A 16,689-nucleotide genomic window follows, 5' to 3' on the forward strand; every position below is an offset into this window, starting at 1 on the left:
TAAAAGAGTAAAAAACACTAAATCACATTCATTAAATTATCATTTTCACTAACAGAATCCGTTTCAGTAAAATCTTACTTTAATAAGATGTGGCTGAAACACTGCTCTCTTTGCCTCTTATCCTGCTCTGTAAGGATTCAGGAAGTGACAGTGGCAGAACAGAATTCTCTTTTTCACTTTAGCAAAGCTAGCAGGTTCACAGGACAGCAACAAAATATATGAAAGTAGTTTTTTCCGTTTTTGTTTTGTTTTATATTATTTAACATCCAGCCCCAACCCTATGTTCCACTTACTAATGCCTCTCGCTGGATTGGTTCAGCCCAAATAGGACTGCCTCAAATAAGCAGTTAATGGGCCATGCAATGATCTTAACCACTTGCATCCAGTAGGTGGCGCAGCATGTTGTGTAATGGTGGGCAGACCTGCTTGTGCCTCTCCATTGCACAGCATATAGCTGTGAGAAAAAAAAATGCTGGGGAAAAAAAATTACAATTTTTTTTATTTTTTTTTAAAGCCAATAAAAAAATATATATATATTTTTGCCCATATGAGAGGTGAAGCACTGCCTCACCTGTCTCTAGTGACTGCACATCACTGGTGCACTGTTGTGTTACAGTCTTCATATGTGCAATATAAATCCTTTATATTTAAATAAGTGTAACATATAACTGTGGCAGTGTATTTGTTTAATCCCTTGATAAACAGCAAGACGCTGGCGATTTACCCCTTAACTGTCAAAAACACAGAGATACAAGGGATTAACCCTTTCGTGACAGGGTTAAAGTGCCTACATCGGAACAACTGTTCCGATGTAGACAAATTGAAACTACGTGATCGTGCATACGATCGCGAGATTTCAATTATTGGATCGCATCTGGGGGGCGTCCCTACAATCCTAGGAACGCCCTCCAGACCGCGATTAAATCCTTGAAGCACAGAAGGCTTCAGGACAGCCGTTAATTATGACGTTCTATTCCGTCATAACGGCTTTAAAGCCCAGTCAAATTATGACGGAATAGAACGTCATAACGGCTTTAAAAGGTTAAAATACTGCCCTGTAAGACACCCACAGCAGTTATTTACCTCCCTGATTGCTAAGAACACATGCTGTGCTGATTTAACCCCTCTATTGCCTCTTACCCGCCCTTACCTTTGTGAGTTGTGGGCTGGCTCACCCATGCATGGTAAGCTGCCTCTGCTGTCAGCAATGTGCGTCCTGAGAGTTTAAGAGGAAGAGAAGAAAGTAGGAGCAGAGCGCAGAGCCTGGTTGCCGCATGCACAAGCAGCAGCTGGACAGATGTGACGTGTGACAAAGTTAGTGCTCCCTGAAGGGCAAGACTGGCATTTAACTGGTTGTTTGAGCCCAATACTAGGCACCTCAGTACCCAGTATTTGTTAAAGGGACAGTCTAGTCCAAATTAAACTTTAATGATTCAGATAGGGCATGTCATTTTAAACAACTTTATCATCAAATTTGCTTTGTTCTCTTGGTATTCTTAGTTGAAAGCTAAACCTAGGTAGGCTCATGTGATTATTTCTAAGCCCTTGAAGACCGCCAATTATATCCAATTATATCCATGTTCTTGATGGTTTTTCACAGCTAATTAGTTCATGTGTGCTATATAGAAAACATTGTGCTCACTCCCATGGAGTTACTTATAAGAGTGCACTGATTGGCTAAAATGCAAGTCTGTCAAAATATCTGAAATAAGGGGGTTGTCAGAAGATGCTTAGATACAGGGTAATCACAGAGGTAAAAAGTATATTAATATAGCCATGTTGGTTATGCAAAACTGGGTAATGGGTAATAAAGGGATTATCTATTTTTTTAAACAATACATATTCTGGAATAGACTGCCCCTTAAAATTTGGTAATAATGGAACTCACAGACACTGTTTTTTACAGCATTACAAAGCTGTCCCTATTAATACCTAGCAGCTGGTAAAGCTATCACTACCCCTATATATCTGTTCTCTTTAGTATACAAGCAACTACCCCCATAACTAAGTAGAACACGAAAATACATCTTCAAATCTCGTATTTACAATAAATTCATTTTATATTAGTAATATTTTTAAAAAACACAAATAATTGTATTTCTATTTTGGTGCATATTGGACATTATACAAAGTATGCTGCTCCCTATGGGTATCTTAACCCTTATTTAACCTAATATTTAAAAAAAAAGTGCCAAACCCAATGTCACAATGTCACATATGAGCTCTGTTGCAGGGAACAAGTATTATTAACTGTTATTAATTATCAGCAACTCTACCAGGCTGCCATTAAAGAGATCTGGCATTCTTGTATGTTGGGCAGAGAGACCGTCATTTTATATATATATATATATATATATATTATATATATATATATATATATAATATATATATATATATATATATATATATATATATATATATATATATATTATATATATATATATATACTGTATATAGTATAGGGGACATGCTATTTTAGTAATTATAGTGTCAGATATAATGGGCTCTCTGTCTGCAGACTATAATAGTGACTCATTTCCTACACACTTCCTCACATTGCCAGGCTATGCCCATTCACCCCTGTACAGTCTCACCTGCTCTGGGTTTGTGCCAGTTTTTGCTGCATGATTTGCTGCTGGAAACGACGGACGAGAAGGAAAACAGCAGCCACTGCGCAAATAATAATGCAGAACACTATTGCACAGGCAATGGCCGCCAGACGTTGGTGAGTCATTCTGTAATCACACCTCTGCCCCATGTACCAGAAATCTCTACCAATTGGGCATCTAAGAGAGAGAGCACAAAGATTAGCTGTTAAGAAGTCTGAAGTCTTCATAAACCTGTGAAATCTATCAATCTACATATCTGTCAATCTGTCTGTTATCTATCTATCTCAATATGTCTGTCGATCATCTATCTATCTAAATATGTTTGTCTATCATCTATCTGTCTCTCTATCTGTCTGTCTATCATCTATGTCTTCAGCTGTCAATCTGTCTTTCTGTCTGTTATCTATCTTGCTCAATATGTCTATCTGTCTATCTAGCTATCTGTCAATCTGTCTCTCTGTTATCTATCTATTTGTCCATCTATATATCTATGTCTATTATCTATCATCTATCTCAATATGTCTGTCTATCTATCAATCAATCTAATTATCTATCATCTATTTATTTACCTATCTTTCTTTCTGTCTGTCTGTCTGTTATCTCTCCATCTATATGTCTATTAAATCTATGACTGTCAATCTGTCTGTTATCTGGGGTGAGATAGCCATCATCTCAGTGTTGTCTATATAAGTTGTTATTATTATTATTATTATTATTATTATTATTATTATTATCTATCATCTATATATTTATCTTCCGGTCTGTGTATCTGCCTGTAACTGTTATCTATCCATCTATCTATCTAATCTATATATCCATGTATCTGTCATCTCTCTATCATCTATATATCTGTCTATCAATCTATGTTATCTAGAGAAGTTCAGGCGTAGTGAAAGAGTGAGGCAGCCATCAGCTCAGTGTTGTATATATAAGTTATAAGATATATATATATATAGTTATAGATATATATGTCTGTGTGTCATCTATCTCTCTCTGTTTATCTAACCTTAGAAATAGATATAAATATTTTCTTCCCCCTCTAAATTTCTCTCTCCCTCACTTGCCTTCTCTATTTATCGCTCTCCTTCTCCCTTCTTCTTTTTCCTCATCTCCATTATTTTATTACCCCTCTTTCTTCTTCTCTGCCCCTCTCTCCCCTGTCTCTCTCTCTCTCACCACCCTCCCTCCCTCTCTCCCCCTTCCTTCCTCTCTCTCCCCCTTCCTCCCACTGTCCCCCTTCCTCCCTCTCTCCCCCTTCCTCCCTCTCTCCCCTTCCTTCCTCTCTCCCCCTTCCTTCCTCTCTCTCCCCCCTTCCTTCCTCTCTCCCCCTTCCTTTCTCTCTCCCCCTTCCTTCCTCTCTCCCCCTTCCTTCCTCTCTCCCCCTTCCTTCCTCTCTCCCCTTCCTCCCTCTCTCCCCCTTCCTCCCTCTCTCCCCCCTTCCTTCCTCTCTCCCCCTTTCTCCCTCTCTCCCCCTTTCTCCCTCTCTCCCCCTTCCTCCCTCTCTCCCCTTTCCTCCCTCTCTCCCCCTTCCTTCCTCTCTCCCCCTTCCTTCCTCCCTCCCCCTTCCTTCCTCTCTCCCCCTTCCTCCCTCTCTCCCCCTTCCTCCCTCTCTCCCCCTTCCTCCCTCTTTCCCCCTTCCTCCCTCTCTCCTCCTTCTTCCCTCTCTCCCCCTTCCTCCCTCTCTCCCCCTTCCTCCCTCTCTCCCCCTTCCTCCCTCTCTCCCCCTTCCTCCCTCTCTCCCCCTTCCTCCCTCTCTCCCCCTTCCTTCCTCTCTCCCCCCATCCTTCCTCTCTCCCCCTTCCTCTCTCCCCCTTCCTCCCTCTCTCCCCCTTCCTCCCTCTCTCCCCCTTCCTTCCTCTCTCCCCCTTCCTTCCTCTCTCCCCCTTCCTCCCTCTCTCCCCCTTCCTCCCTCTCTCCCCCTTCCTCCCTCTCTCCCACTTCCTTCCTCTCTCCCCCTTCCTCCCTCTCTCCCCCTTCCTTCCTCTCTCCCCTTCCTCCCTCTCTCCCCCTTCCTCCCTCTCTCCCCCTTCCTTCCTCTCTCCCCCTTTCTCCCTCTCTCCCCCTTTCTCCCTCTCTCCCCCTTCCTCCCTCTCTCCCCTTTCCTCCCTCTCTCCCCCTTCCTTCCTCTCTCCCCCTTCCTTCCTCCCTCCCCCTTCCTTCCTCTCTCCCCCTTCCTCCCTCTCTCCCCCTTCCTCCCTCTCTCCCCCTTCCTCCCTCTTTCCCCCTTCCTCCCTCTCTCCTCCTTCTTCCCTCTCTCCCCCTTCCTCCCTCTCTCCCCCTTCCTCCCTCTCTCCCCCTTCCTCCCTCTCTCCCCCTTCCTCCCTCTCTCCCCCTTCCTCCCTCTCTCCCCCTTCCTCTCTCCCCCTTCCTCCCTCTCTCCCCCTTCCTCCCTCTCTCCCCCTTCCTTCCTCTCTCCCCCTTCCTTCCTCTCTCCCCCTTCCTCCCTCTCTCCCCCTTCCTCCCTCTCTCCCCCTTCCTCCCTCTCTCCCACTTCCTTCCTCTCTCCCCCTTCCTCCCTCTCTCCCCCTTCCTCCCTCTCTCCCCCTTCCTCCCTCTCTCCCCCTTCCTTCCTCTCTCCCCCTTCCTCCCTCTCTCCCCCTTCCTCCCTCTCTCCCCCTTCCTCCCTCTCTCCCCCTTCCTCCCTCTCTCCCCCTTTCTCCCTCTCTCCCCCTTCCTCCCTCTCTCCCTTTCCTCCCTCTCTCCCCCTTCCTCCCTCTCTCCCCCTTCCTTCCTCTCTCCCACTTCCTTCCTCTCTCCCCCTTCCTCCCTCTCTCCCCCTTCCTCCCTCTCTCCCCCTTCCTCCCTCTCTCCCCCTTCCTTCCTCTCTCCCCCTTCCTTCCTCTCTCCCCCTTTCTCCCTCTCTCCCCCTTTCTCCCTCTCTCCCCCTTTCTCCCTCTCTCCCCCTTCCTCCCTCTCTCCCTTTCCTCCCTCTCTCCCCTTTCCTCCCTCTCTCCCCCTTCCTTCTCCTCTCCCCCTTCCTTCTCCTCTCCCCCTTCCTTCTCCTCTCCCCCTTCCTTCCTCTCTCCCCCTTCCTCCCTCTCTCCCCCTTCCTTCCTCTCTCCCCCTTCCTTCCTCTCTCCCCCTTTCTCCCTCTCTCCCCCTTTCTCCCTCTCTCCCCCTTCCTCCCTCTCTCCCCCTTCCTCCCTCTCTCCCCCTTCCTCCCTCTCTCCCCCTTCCTTCCTCTCTCCCCCATCCTTCCTCTCTCCCCCTTCCTCTCTCCCCCTTCCTCCCTCTCTCCCCCTTCCTCCCTCTCTCCCCCTTCCTTCCTCTCTCCCCCTTCCTTCCTCTCTCCCCCTTCCTCCCTCTCTCCCCCTTCCTCCCTCTCTCCCCCTTCCTCCCTCTCTCCCACTTCCTTCCTCTCTCCCCCTTCCTCCCTCTCTCCCCCTTCCTTCCTCTCTCCCCTTCCTCCCTCTCTCCCCCTTCCTCCCTCTCTCCCCCTTCCTTCCTCTCTCCCCCTTTCTCCCTCTCTCCCCCTTTCTCCCTCTCTCCCCCTTCCTCCCTCTCTCCCCTTTCCTCCCTCTCTCCCCCTTCCTTCCTCTCTCCCCCTTCCTTCCTCCCTCCCCCTTCCTTCCTCTCTCCCCCTTCCTCCCTCTCTCCCCCTTCCTCCCTCTCTCCCCCTTCCTCCCTCTTTCCCCCTTCCTCCCTCTCTCCTCCTTCTTCCCTCTCTCCCCCTTCCTCCCTCTCTCCCCCTTCCTCCCTCTCTCCCCCTTCCTCCCTCTCTCCCCCTTCCTCCCTCTCTCCCCCTTCCTCCCTCTCTCCCCCTTCCTCTCTCCCCCTTCCTCCCTCTCTCCCCCTTCCTCCCTCTCTCCCCCTTCCTTCCTCTCTCCCCCTTCCTTCCTCTCTCCCCCTTCCTCCCTCTCTCCCCCTTCCTCCCTCTCTCCCCCTTCCTCCCTCTCTCCCACTTCCTTCCTCTCTCCCCCTTCCTCCCTCTCTCCCCCTTCCTCCCTCTCTCCCCCTTCCTCCCTCTCTCCCCCTTCCTTCCTCTCTCCCCCTTCCTCCCTCTCTCCCCCTTCCTCCCTCTCTCCCCCTTCCTCCCTCTCTCCCCCTTCCTCCCTCTCTCCCCCTTTCTCCCTCTCTCCCCCTTCCTCCCTCTCTCCCTTTCCTCCCTCTCTCCCCCTTCCTCCCTCTCTCCCCCTTCCTTCCTCTCTCCCACTTCCTTCCTCTCTCCCCCTTCCTCCCTCTCTCCCCCTTCCTCCCTCTCTCCCCCTTCCTCCCTCTCTCCCCCTTCCTTCCTCTCTCCCCCTTCCTTCCTCTCTCCCCCTTTCTCCCTCTCTCCCCCTTTCTCCCTCTCTCCCCCTTTCTCCCTCTCTCCCCCTTCCTCCCTCTCTCCCTTTCCTCCCTCTCTCCCCTTTCCTCCCTCTCTCCCCCTTCCTTCTCCTCTCCCCCTTCCTTCTCCTCTCCCCCTTCCTTCTCCTCTCCCCCTTCCTTCCTCTCTCCCCCTTCCTCCCTCTCTCCCCCTTCCTTCCTCTCTCCCCCTTCCTTCCTCTCTCCCCCTTTCTCCCTCTCTCCCCCTTTCTCCCTCTCTCCCCCTTCCTCCCTCTCTCCCTTTCCTCCCTCTCTCCCCCTTCCTCCCTCTCTCCCCCTTCCTTCCTCTCTCCCACTTTCTCCCCCTTCCTCCCTCTCTCCCCCTTCCTTCCTCTCTCCCCCTTTCTCCCTCTCTCCCCCTTTCTCCCTCTCTCCCCCTTCCTCCCTCTCTCCCCCCTTCCTCCCTCTCTCCCCTTTCCTCCCTCTCTCCCCCTTCCTCCCTCTCTCCCCCTTCCTTCCTCTCTCCCCCTTCCTTCTCCTCTCCCCCTTCCTTCCTCTCTCCCCCTTCCTCCCTCTCTCCCCCCTTCCTCCCTCTCTCCCCCTTCCTCTCTCCCCCTTCCTCTCTCCCCCTTTCTCCCTCTCTCCCCCTTCCTCTCTCCCCCTTTCTCCCTCTCTCCCCTTCCTCCCTCTCTCCCCCTTCCTCTCTCTCTCCCCCTTCCTCCCTCTCTCCCCCCTTCCTCCCTCTCTCCCCCTTCCTTCCTCTCTCCCCCTTCCTTCCTCTCTCCCCCTTTCTCCCTCTCTCCCCCTTCCTCCCTCTCTCCCCTTCCTCCCTCTCTCCCCCTTCCTCCCTCTCTCCCCCTTCCTTCCTCTCTCCCCCTTCCTTCCTCTCTCCCCCTTCCTTCCTCTCTCCCCCTTCCTTCCTCTCTCCCCCATCCTCCCTCTCTCTCCCCCTTCCTTCCTCTCTCCCCCTTCCTTCCTCTCTCCCCCTTCCTCCCTCTCTCTCCCCCTTCCTTCCTCTCTCCCCCTTCCTTCCTCTCTCCCCCTTCCTCCCTCTCTCCCCCTTCCTCCCTCTCTCCCCCTTCCTCCCTCTCTCTCCCCCTTCCTTACTCTCTCCCCCTTCCTCCCTCTCTCCCCCTTCCTTACTCTCTCCCCCTTCCTCCCTCTCTCCCCCTTCCTCCCTCTCTCCCCCTTCCTCCCTCTCTCCCCCTTCCTCCCTCTCTCCCCTTTCCTCCCTCTCTCCCCCTTCCTTCCTCTCTCCCCCTTCCTCCCTCTCTCCCCCTTCCTCCCTCTCTCCCCCTTCCTTCCTCTCTCCCCCTTCCTTCCTCTCTCCCCCTTTCTCCCTCTCTCCCCCATTCTCCCTCTCTCCCCCTTCCTCCCTCTCTCCCCTTTCCTCCCTCTCTCCCCCTTCCTCCCTCTCTCCCCCTTCCTCCCTCTCTCCCCCTTCCTTCCTCTCTCCCCCTTCCTTCCTCTCTCCCCCTTTCTTCCTCTCTCCCCCTTCCTTCCTCTTTCCCCCTTCCTCTCTCCCCCTTCCTTCCTCTCTCCCCCTTCCTCCCTCTCTCCCCCTTCCTCCCTCTCTCCCCCTTCCTTCCTCTCTCCCCCTTCCTCCCTCTCTCCCCCTTCCTCCCTCTCTCCCCCTTCCTCCCTCTTTTCCCCTTCCTCCCTCTTTTCCCCTTCCTCCCTCTCTCCTCCTTCCTCCCTCTCTCCCCCTTCCTCCCTCTCTTCCCCTTCCTCCCTCTCTCCCCCTTCCTTCCTCTCTCCCCCTTCCTTCCTCTCCCCCCCTTCCTTCCTCTCCCCCCCTTCCTTCCTCTCTCCCCCTTCCTTCCTCTCTCCCCTTTCCTTCCTCTCTCCCCCTTCCTTCCTCTCTCCCCCTTCCTTCCTCTCTCCCCCTTCCTTCCTCTCTCCCCCTTCCTTCCTCTCTCCCCTTTCCTTCCTCTCTCCCCCTTCCTCCCTCTCTCCCCCTTCCTCCCTCTCTCCCCCTTCCTCCCTCTCTCCCCCTTCCTCCCTCTCTCTCTCTCTCTCTCTCTTTCTCTCTCTCCTGCTCACACTGGGCTCAAAGCTCTCCAATCTGGGGAGATTATCTAAGAGGTCTCATCAGTGATGTGAGGTCCCTACAAGGATTTTATCACTCTCCTTCTCCCTTCTTTTTCCTCATCTCCATTATTTTATTCCCTCCCTCTCTTTTTCTCTGCCCCTCTCTCCCCTGTCTCTCTCCCCCTTCCTCCCTCTCTCTCTCTCTCTCTCTCTCTCTCACTCACACTGGGCTCAAAGCTCCCCAATCTGGGGAGATTATCTAAGAGGTCTCATCAGTGATGTGAGGTCCCTACAAGGATTTTAGAAAGACAATTTTTTGCATTGAGAGCTCTTAATCTCATTATGCAGGTTCTGGATGTGAATGAGACACCTATATTATAATATTATTTAAAAAATAGCCCCCACAATTGTGCATAGTTTCTCTCCGTGCTGGTGAGTTTGTGATCATCAGACTCTCTCTGTCTCACAACACCAATCTCTACTTCTCTCTCTTTTTCCCTTTTCAAACTCTCTCTTAGCTTATCCCTATTCTATACTTTGTTCCTGATTCTCCCCCCCCCTCTCTCACCCCCCCCCCTATACATATGCACTCACACATACTCACAACACAGATATATAAATAAAATGTACACACACATATATAGTATCTGCCACTCACTGGCACTCTGGCTCTTTGTCTTTTTGATGGATGCAGATGCCATGATTGTGGCAGAAGCCCCGATGACAAGGTGACAGACAGTGGGCACTGAGCAGACGTGTGGGCATGCACTGATATCCCTCCGGACAGGAAAACCAATCATTGCAGGGGTCGGCTTGCTCCTCTGGGGAGGGAATAGACAAGCAAATAAATTCCCATGGGTGTCCTCTGCTACAGTGGTGTCTAAAGATGTTTACAACAGTACCTAGGGCAGTTTAAAAAGTTGTCATTTGTTTTAAATGGCACAGGGAAATAATTAAATTGTGCTCTTTTTTTTAAAAAAAAGAGATTTTGTAAAATATCAGCAAAATAGTTTTTCCCAATTAAAATCAAATAAATCTTTACAGAGACATTAAAGGGACAGTCTAGGCCAAAATGAACTTTCATGATTCAGATAGAGCATGTAATTTTAAACAATTTTCCAATTTACTTTTATCACCAATTTTGCTTTGTTCTCTTGGTATTCTTAGTTGAAAGCTTAACCTAGGAGGTTTATATGCTAATTTCTTAGACCTTGAAGCCCACCTCTTTTCAAATTGCATTTTAACAGTTTTTCACCACTAGAGGGTGTTAGTTCACGTATTTCATATAGATAACACTGTGCTCGTGCACGTGAAGTTATCTGGGAGCAGGCACTGATTGGCTAGACTGCAAGTCTGTCAAAAGAACTGAAAAAAGGGGCAGTTTGCAAAGGCTTAGATACAAGATAATCACAGAGGTTAAAAGTATATTATTATAACTGTGTTGGTTATGCAAAACTGGGAAATGGGTAGTAAAGGGATTATCTATCTTTTAAAACAATAAAAATTCTGGTGTAGACTGTCCCTTTAAAGGGACAGTCTAGGCCAAAATAAACTTTCATGATTCAGATAGGGCATGTAATTTTAAACAATTTTCCAATTTACTTTTATCACCAATTTTGCTTTGTTCTCTTGGTATTCTTAGTTGAAAGCTTAACCTAGGAGGTGCATATGCTAATTTCTTAGACCTTGAAGCCCACCTCTTTCAGATTGCATTTTAACAGTTTTTCACCACTAGAGGGTGTTAGTTCACATATTTCATATAGATAACACTGTGCTCGTGCACGTGAAGTAATCTGAGAGCAGGCACTGATTGGCTAGACTGCAAGTCTATCAAAAGAACTGAAAAAAGGGGCAGTTTGCAGAGGCTTAAATACAAGATAATCACAGAAGTTAAAAGTATATTATTATAACTGTGTTGGTTATGCAAAACTTGGAAATGGGCAATAAAGGGATTATCTATCTTTTAAAACAATAACAATTCTGGTGTAGACTGTCCCTTTAAAGACATTTGTTTTTTAATTATGCATCAGGAATTTTTCACAGCATTGCAAAAGATCTGCATTCAAAATAAATTTAAAACTCTTATTTTGTTTGAAAAATATACTTTGTTTTGCAGGACCGAATCAAACTTATAAAATAAGAATCAAATATTCTTCAAATATATCTTATTTCCTTTGCTGTGGCTTTTTACAGGTGTTAAACATGGTAAAAAAGGGACTTTGCTTAAAAATAAAGTACATTATCTAACAATATAGAGCTTTCGTTTTTGCATTAATATGCCCCTTTTATTAGTTATCTTGACTCAGCCTAGCTAATACTTACCATTGAGATTAGTATAAAACAATACAAAATTGCATAAGAGAAATACTGAAAACATGTAAACATTTATTGTGATATAACAAAATTCAGTATATTTTTCCAAAACTTTGCAGATGCTTAAAGGGACATGAAACCCCAATTTTTTCTTTCATTAATTAGAAAGAGTGTGCAATTTTAAACCACATTCTAATTTACTTATATTATCTAATTTGTTTCATTCTCTTGATATTCTTTGCTGAAAAGCATATCTAGATAGGCTCTATAGCTGCTGATTGGTGCGTGCACATAGATGTCTCGTGTGATTGGCTCACCCATATGTATTGCTATTTCTTCAACAAAGGATATCTAAAAAATAAAACAAATTAGATAATAGAAGTAAATATGAATGTTGTTTAAAATTGTATTCTCTAACTGAATCATGAAAGAAAATTTTTGGGTTTAGTGGCCCTTTAACTCTAGCTTGTAATGACAAAGGAATATAAAGAGCCCTTTCCAGACTGCCGCCTCACAGAGCTCAGAAGATGATGCACTGAAAACCACCCTTGTAGAATAAGCCCTGAGCCCTCTAGAACTGGAATACCCTTAAACTGAATTGTTTAGGTAATGTATTGTACTATCTAAGTTTAAAGTGCCATAAAACATGTTGAGATCTGTGCATAGCCTAAAATGGCTAATTAAGTCAAAATAGTTTGCATAAAAAAATTGTTTAAAAATTGCTGGCAAGGTATTTTAAAATAATTTCCAAATATAAACAAAATTGGTTACATAGCCATGATGTCTGAAGTAGTCTGATCCACCCCCCTTATCAGTGTTTAGCATCAGAAAACACAGTCATTGTATTTCAACTGAGTTCACAGCAGTTTATTTGCTTCTAGGCATGCTCCAGCAGATAATGAGTTTTAAAGTCTTGTATGCTACCAAATCAAAGGTGGAGATAGATACAGTCATATAAGGAAATGTGTGGGGGGGAGTTAGAGCTGTACAATTTGGAAACTTAAAAGAAAGGGTTAATGGCAAGGCACTGCAGTATAAATTTGCAGTTAAAGTAATTAAAGTACATATTATTATATTTTGTCTCTATTCCAACTTGTTTTATGTCCCTTTAAATGTAGTATTTGTGTCAAAAAGACCTTCTTGGTCTCCTTGTGGAATAACAGTTAATTTGTTTTGCTCGTCTTCTCCTACTTTAAGATAAATGTGCAAACAAGTTCTATACCATATAATTGTCTTCTTATCTGAACACTAAGGGCTCAGTTTATCAGAGTGTACATATTCACCCCTGTCCACCCGAGCTCTCCTCTGGTGGGCAGCAATACGCTGCCCGAATCTAACATTGAACATGAGCGCTATTTTGCGCTCGCGTGCAACCCTGCCCCCTGCCCACACACAGCCAATCACGCATGGGGAGGAGCTGTCAATCTCCCCAGTCTGACGAGACTGGGGAGATTGAAATTCTCCTTTTAAGAGGTAAAGAGGGTAGGGAAGAAGCGGTCTAATGACCACTTCTTGATAAATCCTGACTGCAGGTGCTCTTGTAAGAACCTGCAGTCAAAGGGAGGAGATAAAATTATATCCTTAAAACATGTAACTGTACACAATACCAAGCTGAAAATCTGAGATACCAAAATGGTTCTTCTACTAAAGTGTTTGAAGATCTGAAACTCTTGTTGTAGAACCAAATAACTTCTCAAATACTAAAAACACAGTTTATCAGCTGAGAAACAGCTCCCTCTCAAAACTTTGTTTGAACATAGAGCCATACACAGTTAAAGGGACGGTATTCACAAATTTTCATATAACTGCATGTAATAGACATTACTATAATGAAAAAGATGCACAGATACTGATATAAAAATCCTGTATAAGACTTCTTAAAAACTTACATAGAAGCTCCCAGTTTAGCACTGTTGATGAGTTTAGGTTGGGACACCCAGTGAAAGGGACTGAGAAAGCAGGAAGATCAGACCCTCCCCCCTCACCTGCATATGAAAAGACCCTTAAACAAACAGGAGCAAGGAGGAATCTTTAGACTTCAGTATACATCTGATAATTTGGGGCTTGGTTAGGAGTCTGAAAATCAGCATAATTTTATTAAAAAATGAGAAAAACTATGCATTGTTACAAAAACACTCCCAGACGGGCTATATAAATGCCAAGAAAAATCTAGTATACAATGTCCCTTTAAAGGGACACAAAATACCTTGTAACTGCACATTTTCTGATGTCTTGCTGTAGATGTAAACATTTTCACATGTAAACATTTTCAAACTAAATTAACACCTTGTTTACTGCAATTGTTTTTCAATAGCCAATCTCCTCCCACCAATTGCTTTATCTGCAGCAGCCAATCAGGACTTGTTACTAGATTAGGCTACTGTAAATGTGTTAGTAAATTTTGCATTATGTTGCAGTTCATTATCTTATACCCATTAATGAGCCCAATTAGCAACATATATGTATCAGGGTTAGGCTTGCTAAATCTGCAGTGTACACTTACAATTCTCAGAATAGGGAAACACACAATGTTACCATTTTAATTACAAGAAAATTATGAAAAATAAATCATCAACAGTGATTTTATCATTTAAATGTTTTTGATACTCAGTTTTTATTGCATTGAAAGCATTTATGGGTATTAATATATGAAATTCATTTTAACAAACAATAATGTTGTAAACAACCAAGGTGTGCGCGCATAACAGGACAAACTTCTTTTTTAAGCGTTCAAGGTTATTGAATTTGAAAATGTCAACTTCATTTTAACTGTTGCTGCAAAAATGTTGTCTGATGGCTTATAATATTTACTGTTGAATTGCCGCTATGTAAAGTATAGGGGGTGTTACAACTCCATGAATGATCTGAAATTCTTGTGATAAGTTGATTTTTTTTCTGGGTTCTATAATAGATTGAAATGGCTTAAAATTTGACCCCCTATAAAAATGTATACTAATCCCTTGACACAAATATTCTGATGGGATTAGAATCTGAGTAAACAAAAAAAATGCCTGTGTACTGATTATGTTTTTTTATAAACAGAGTTAAAGGGACATAAACATCAAAATGTAAATCCCAATAAGGTTTAATTGCACTTTCATAATTTATTTTGCCTGCTTGTTTTAATCATTTGATTTTGTTTCCATTCCCGAGTTAAAGGTTAGAGTGCATTCTGTGGAATTAAGAACCCTGACCTTCCTACATGCTGCTCAAATACACCTGTCCCTAAATGCCTCAAGAGGCTTTTCAAAAGATGTGTCCCTGAACTGCAAAACGATGCATATTTTGCTACCAGAATTAAATTTTTAAATGCTCTCACTGTCACAACATAAAAGAATGTCACTCAGTGCACAGATATGCCAGGCACTGCGGCTCCAGCTACGATGGGGTTTCTCACCTGCCAACGAAATGCTGCGGATCTTAGAGCGGAGATCATTTTCTAATGCTTGGGAGGATCCAAATAACCAGAAAGGATCTTGAAGAAAATATACTTGGGCTTCTGAAATCACACTGCCGGTTTGTACAGCAATTTGCACTCTGTATTCCAACAAGGTTTTGTCCAGTCTGAAAGGAGACAGTTTAATTAAAGGGACTTAGCCACCAACAGTAAGCACACAATCACCAAAACTTAAAGCGACATTCAAGTGCAAAGAGAAAATATTCTAAGTGTTAGAGCATTTTATTATTGCTCTATTGCTTGTATATACAATGTCTTGCAAAAGTATTCACCCCCCTTGGCATTTTTCGTGTTTTGTTGATTTATAACCTGGAATTAACATGGATTGTTTGAGGATTTGCATCACTTAATTTACAGAACATGCCCACAACTTTGAAGATTTTTTTTTTATTATTATTGTGAAGCAAACAACAAATAGGACAAAATAACAGAAAAAGAAAATGTGCATAACTATTCACCCCCTAAAGTCAATACTTTGTAGAGCCACCTTTTGCGGCAATCACACCTCCAAGTCACTTTGGATCAGTCTCTATGAACTTGCTACATCTTACCACTGGGATTTTTGCCCATTCCTCCTTGCAAAACTGCTCCAGCTCCTTCAAGTTGGATGGTTTGTGCTTGTGAACAGCAATCTTTAAGTCTGACCACAGATTTTCTATTGGATTGAGGTCTGGGCTTTGACTAGGCCATTCCAACACATTTACATGTTTCCCCTTAAACCACTCAAGTGTTGCTTTAGCAGTGTGTTTGGGGTCATTGTCCTGCTGGAAGGTGACCCTCCGTCCTAGCCTCAAATCACGCACAGAGTGGTACAGGTTTACTCAAGAATATCCCTGTGTTTAGCACCATCCATCTTTCGCTCAACTCTGACCAGTTTCCCAGTCCCGGCTGCTGAAAAACATCCCCACAGCATAATGCTGCCACCACCATGTTTCACTGTGGGGATGGTGTTCTTTGGGTGATTTGATGTGTTGGGTTTGCGCCAGGCATAGCGTTTTCTTTGATGGCCAAAAAGTTCACTTTTAGTCTCATCAGACCAGAGCACCTTCCTCCATACATTTTGGGAGTCTCCCACATGCCTTTTCGCAAACTCAAAACATGTCAATTAGTTTTTTGCTGAAAGTAAAGGCTTTTTTCTGGCCACTCTGCCATAAAGCCCAACTCTATGGAGCGTACGGCTTATTGTCGTCCTATGTACAGATACTCCAGTCTCTGCTGTGGAACTCTGCAGCTCCTCCAGGGTTACCCTAGGTCTCTGTGTTGCCTCTCTGATTAATGCCCTCCTTGCCCGGTCCGTGAGTTTTGGTAGGCGGCCGTCTCTTGGCAGGTTTGCTGTTGTGCCATGTTCTTTCCATTTGGTTATGATAGATTTGATGGTGCTCCTGGGGATCATCAAAGATTTGGATATATTTTTTTATAACCTAACCCTGACTTGTACTTCTCAACAACATTGTCCCTTACTTGTTTGGAGAGTTCCTTGGTCTTCATGGCAGTGTTTGGTTAGTCGTGCCTCTTGCTTAGGTGTTGCAGCCTCCGGGGCCTTTCAAAAAAGGTGTGTATATGTAATGACAGATCATGTGACACTTAGATTGCACACAGGTGGACATCATTTCACTAATTATGTGACTTCTGAAGGTAATTGGTTGCACCAGAGCTTTTTATGGGCTTCATAACAAAGGGAGTGAATACATACGCACAGGCCAATTTTCTGTTTTCTATTTCTAAAAAATAGTTTTATGTATATATTTTTCTCATTTCACTTCACCAACTTAGACTATTGTGTTCTGATCCATCACATAAAATTCAGATTAATAAAACATTGAACTTAAGGCTATAATGTAACAAAATATTTAAAAAGTCAAGGGGGTGAATACTTTTGCAAGGCATTGTAACTATGGGTTTAACTCCTGCAAAGTAGGAGTAGTGCAAATTCTCTACTGGTAGCTATCTGATCACATCCGGTAAGAAAGCAACAAGAGGCATGTGTGTGTATAGCCGCCAATCACAAGGAAGCTCTCAGTAGTGCATTGCTGC

At 45.2% G+C, this 16,689-nt stretch overlaps 1 protein-coding gene across 1 annotated transcript in view; it reads right to left on the reverse strand.

Moving 5' to 3' along the window:
- LOC128642116 (mucin-3A) overlaps positions 1 to 16,689 on the reverse strand; it is a 156,677-nt gene that overhangs the window by 70,545 nt on the left and 69,443 nt on the right. The window contains exons 5-7 of the mRNA XM_053694789.1: positions 14,596 to 14,762; positions 9,544 to 9,706; positions 2,595 to 2,786 (exon numbers count right to left, since the gene is read on the reverse strand). Coding sequence (XP_053550764.1) covers positions 2,595 to 2,786; positions 9,544 to 9,706; positions 14,596 to 14,762 — 522 coding nt within the window. The remainder of the gene's footprint in view (positions 1 to 2,594; positions 2,787 to 9,543; positions 9,707 to 14,595; positions 14,763 to 16,689) is intronic.

This window comes from Bombina bombina, chromosome 11 (assembly GCF_027579735.1).
Source record: "Bombina bombina isolate aBomBom1 chromosome 11, aBomBom1.pri, whole genome shotgun sequence".
NCBI classification, from domain to species: domain Eukaryota; kingdom Metazoa; phylum Chordata; class Amphibia; order Anura; family Bombinatoridae; genus Bombina; species Bombina bombina.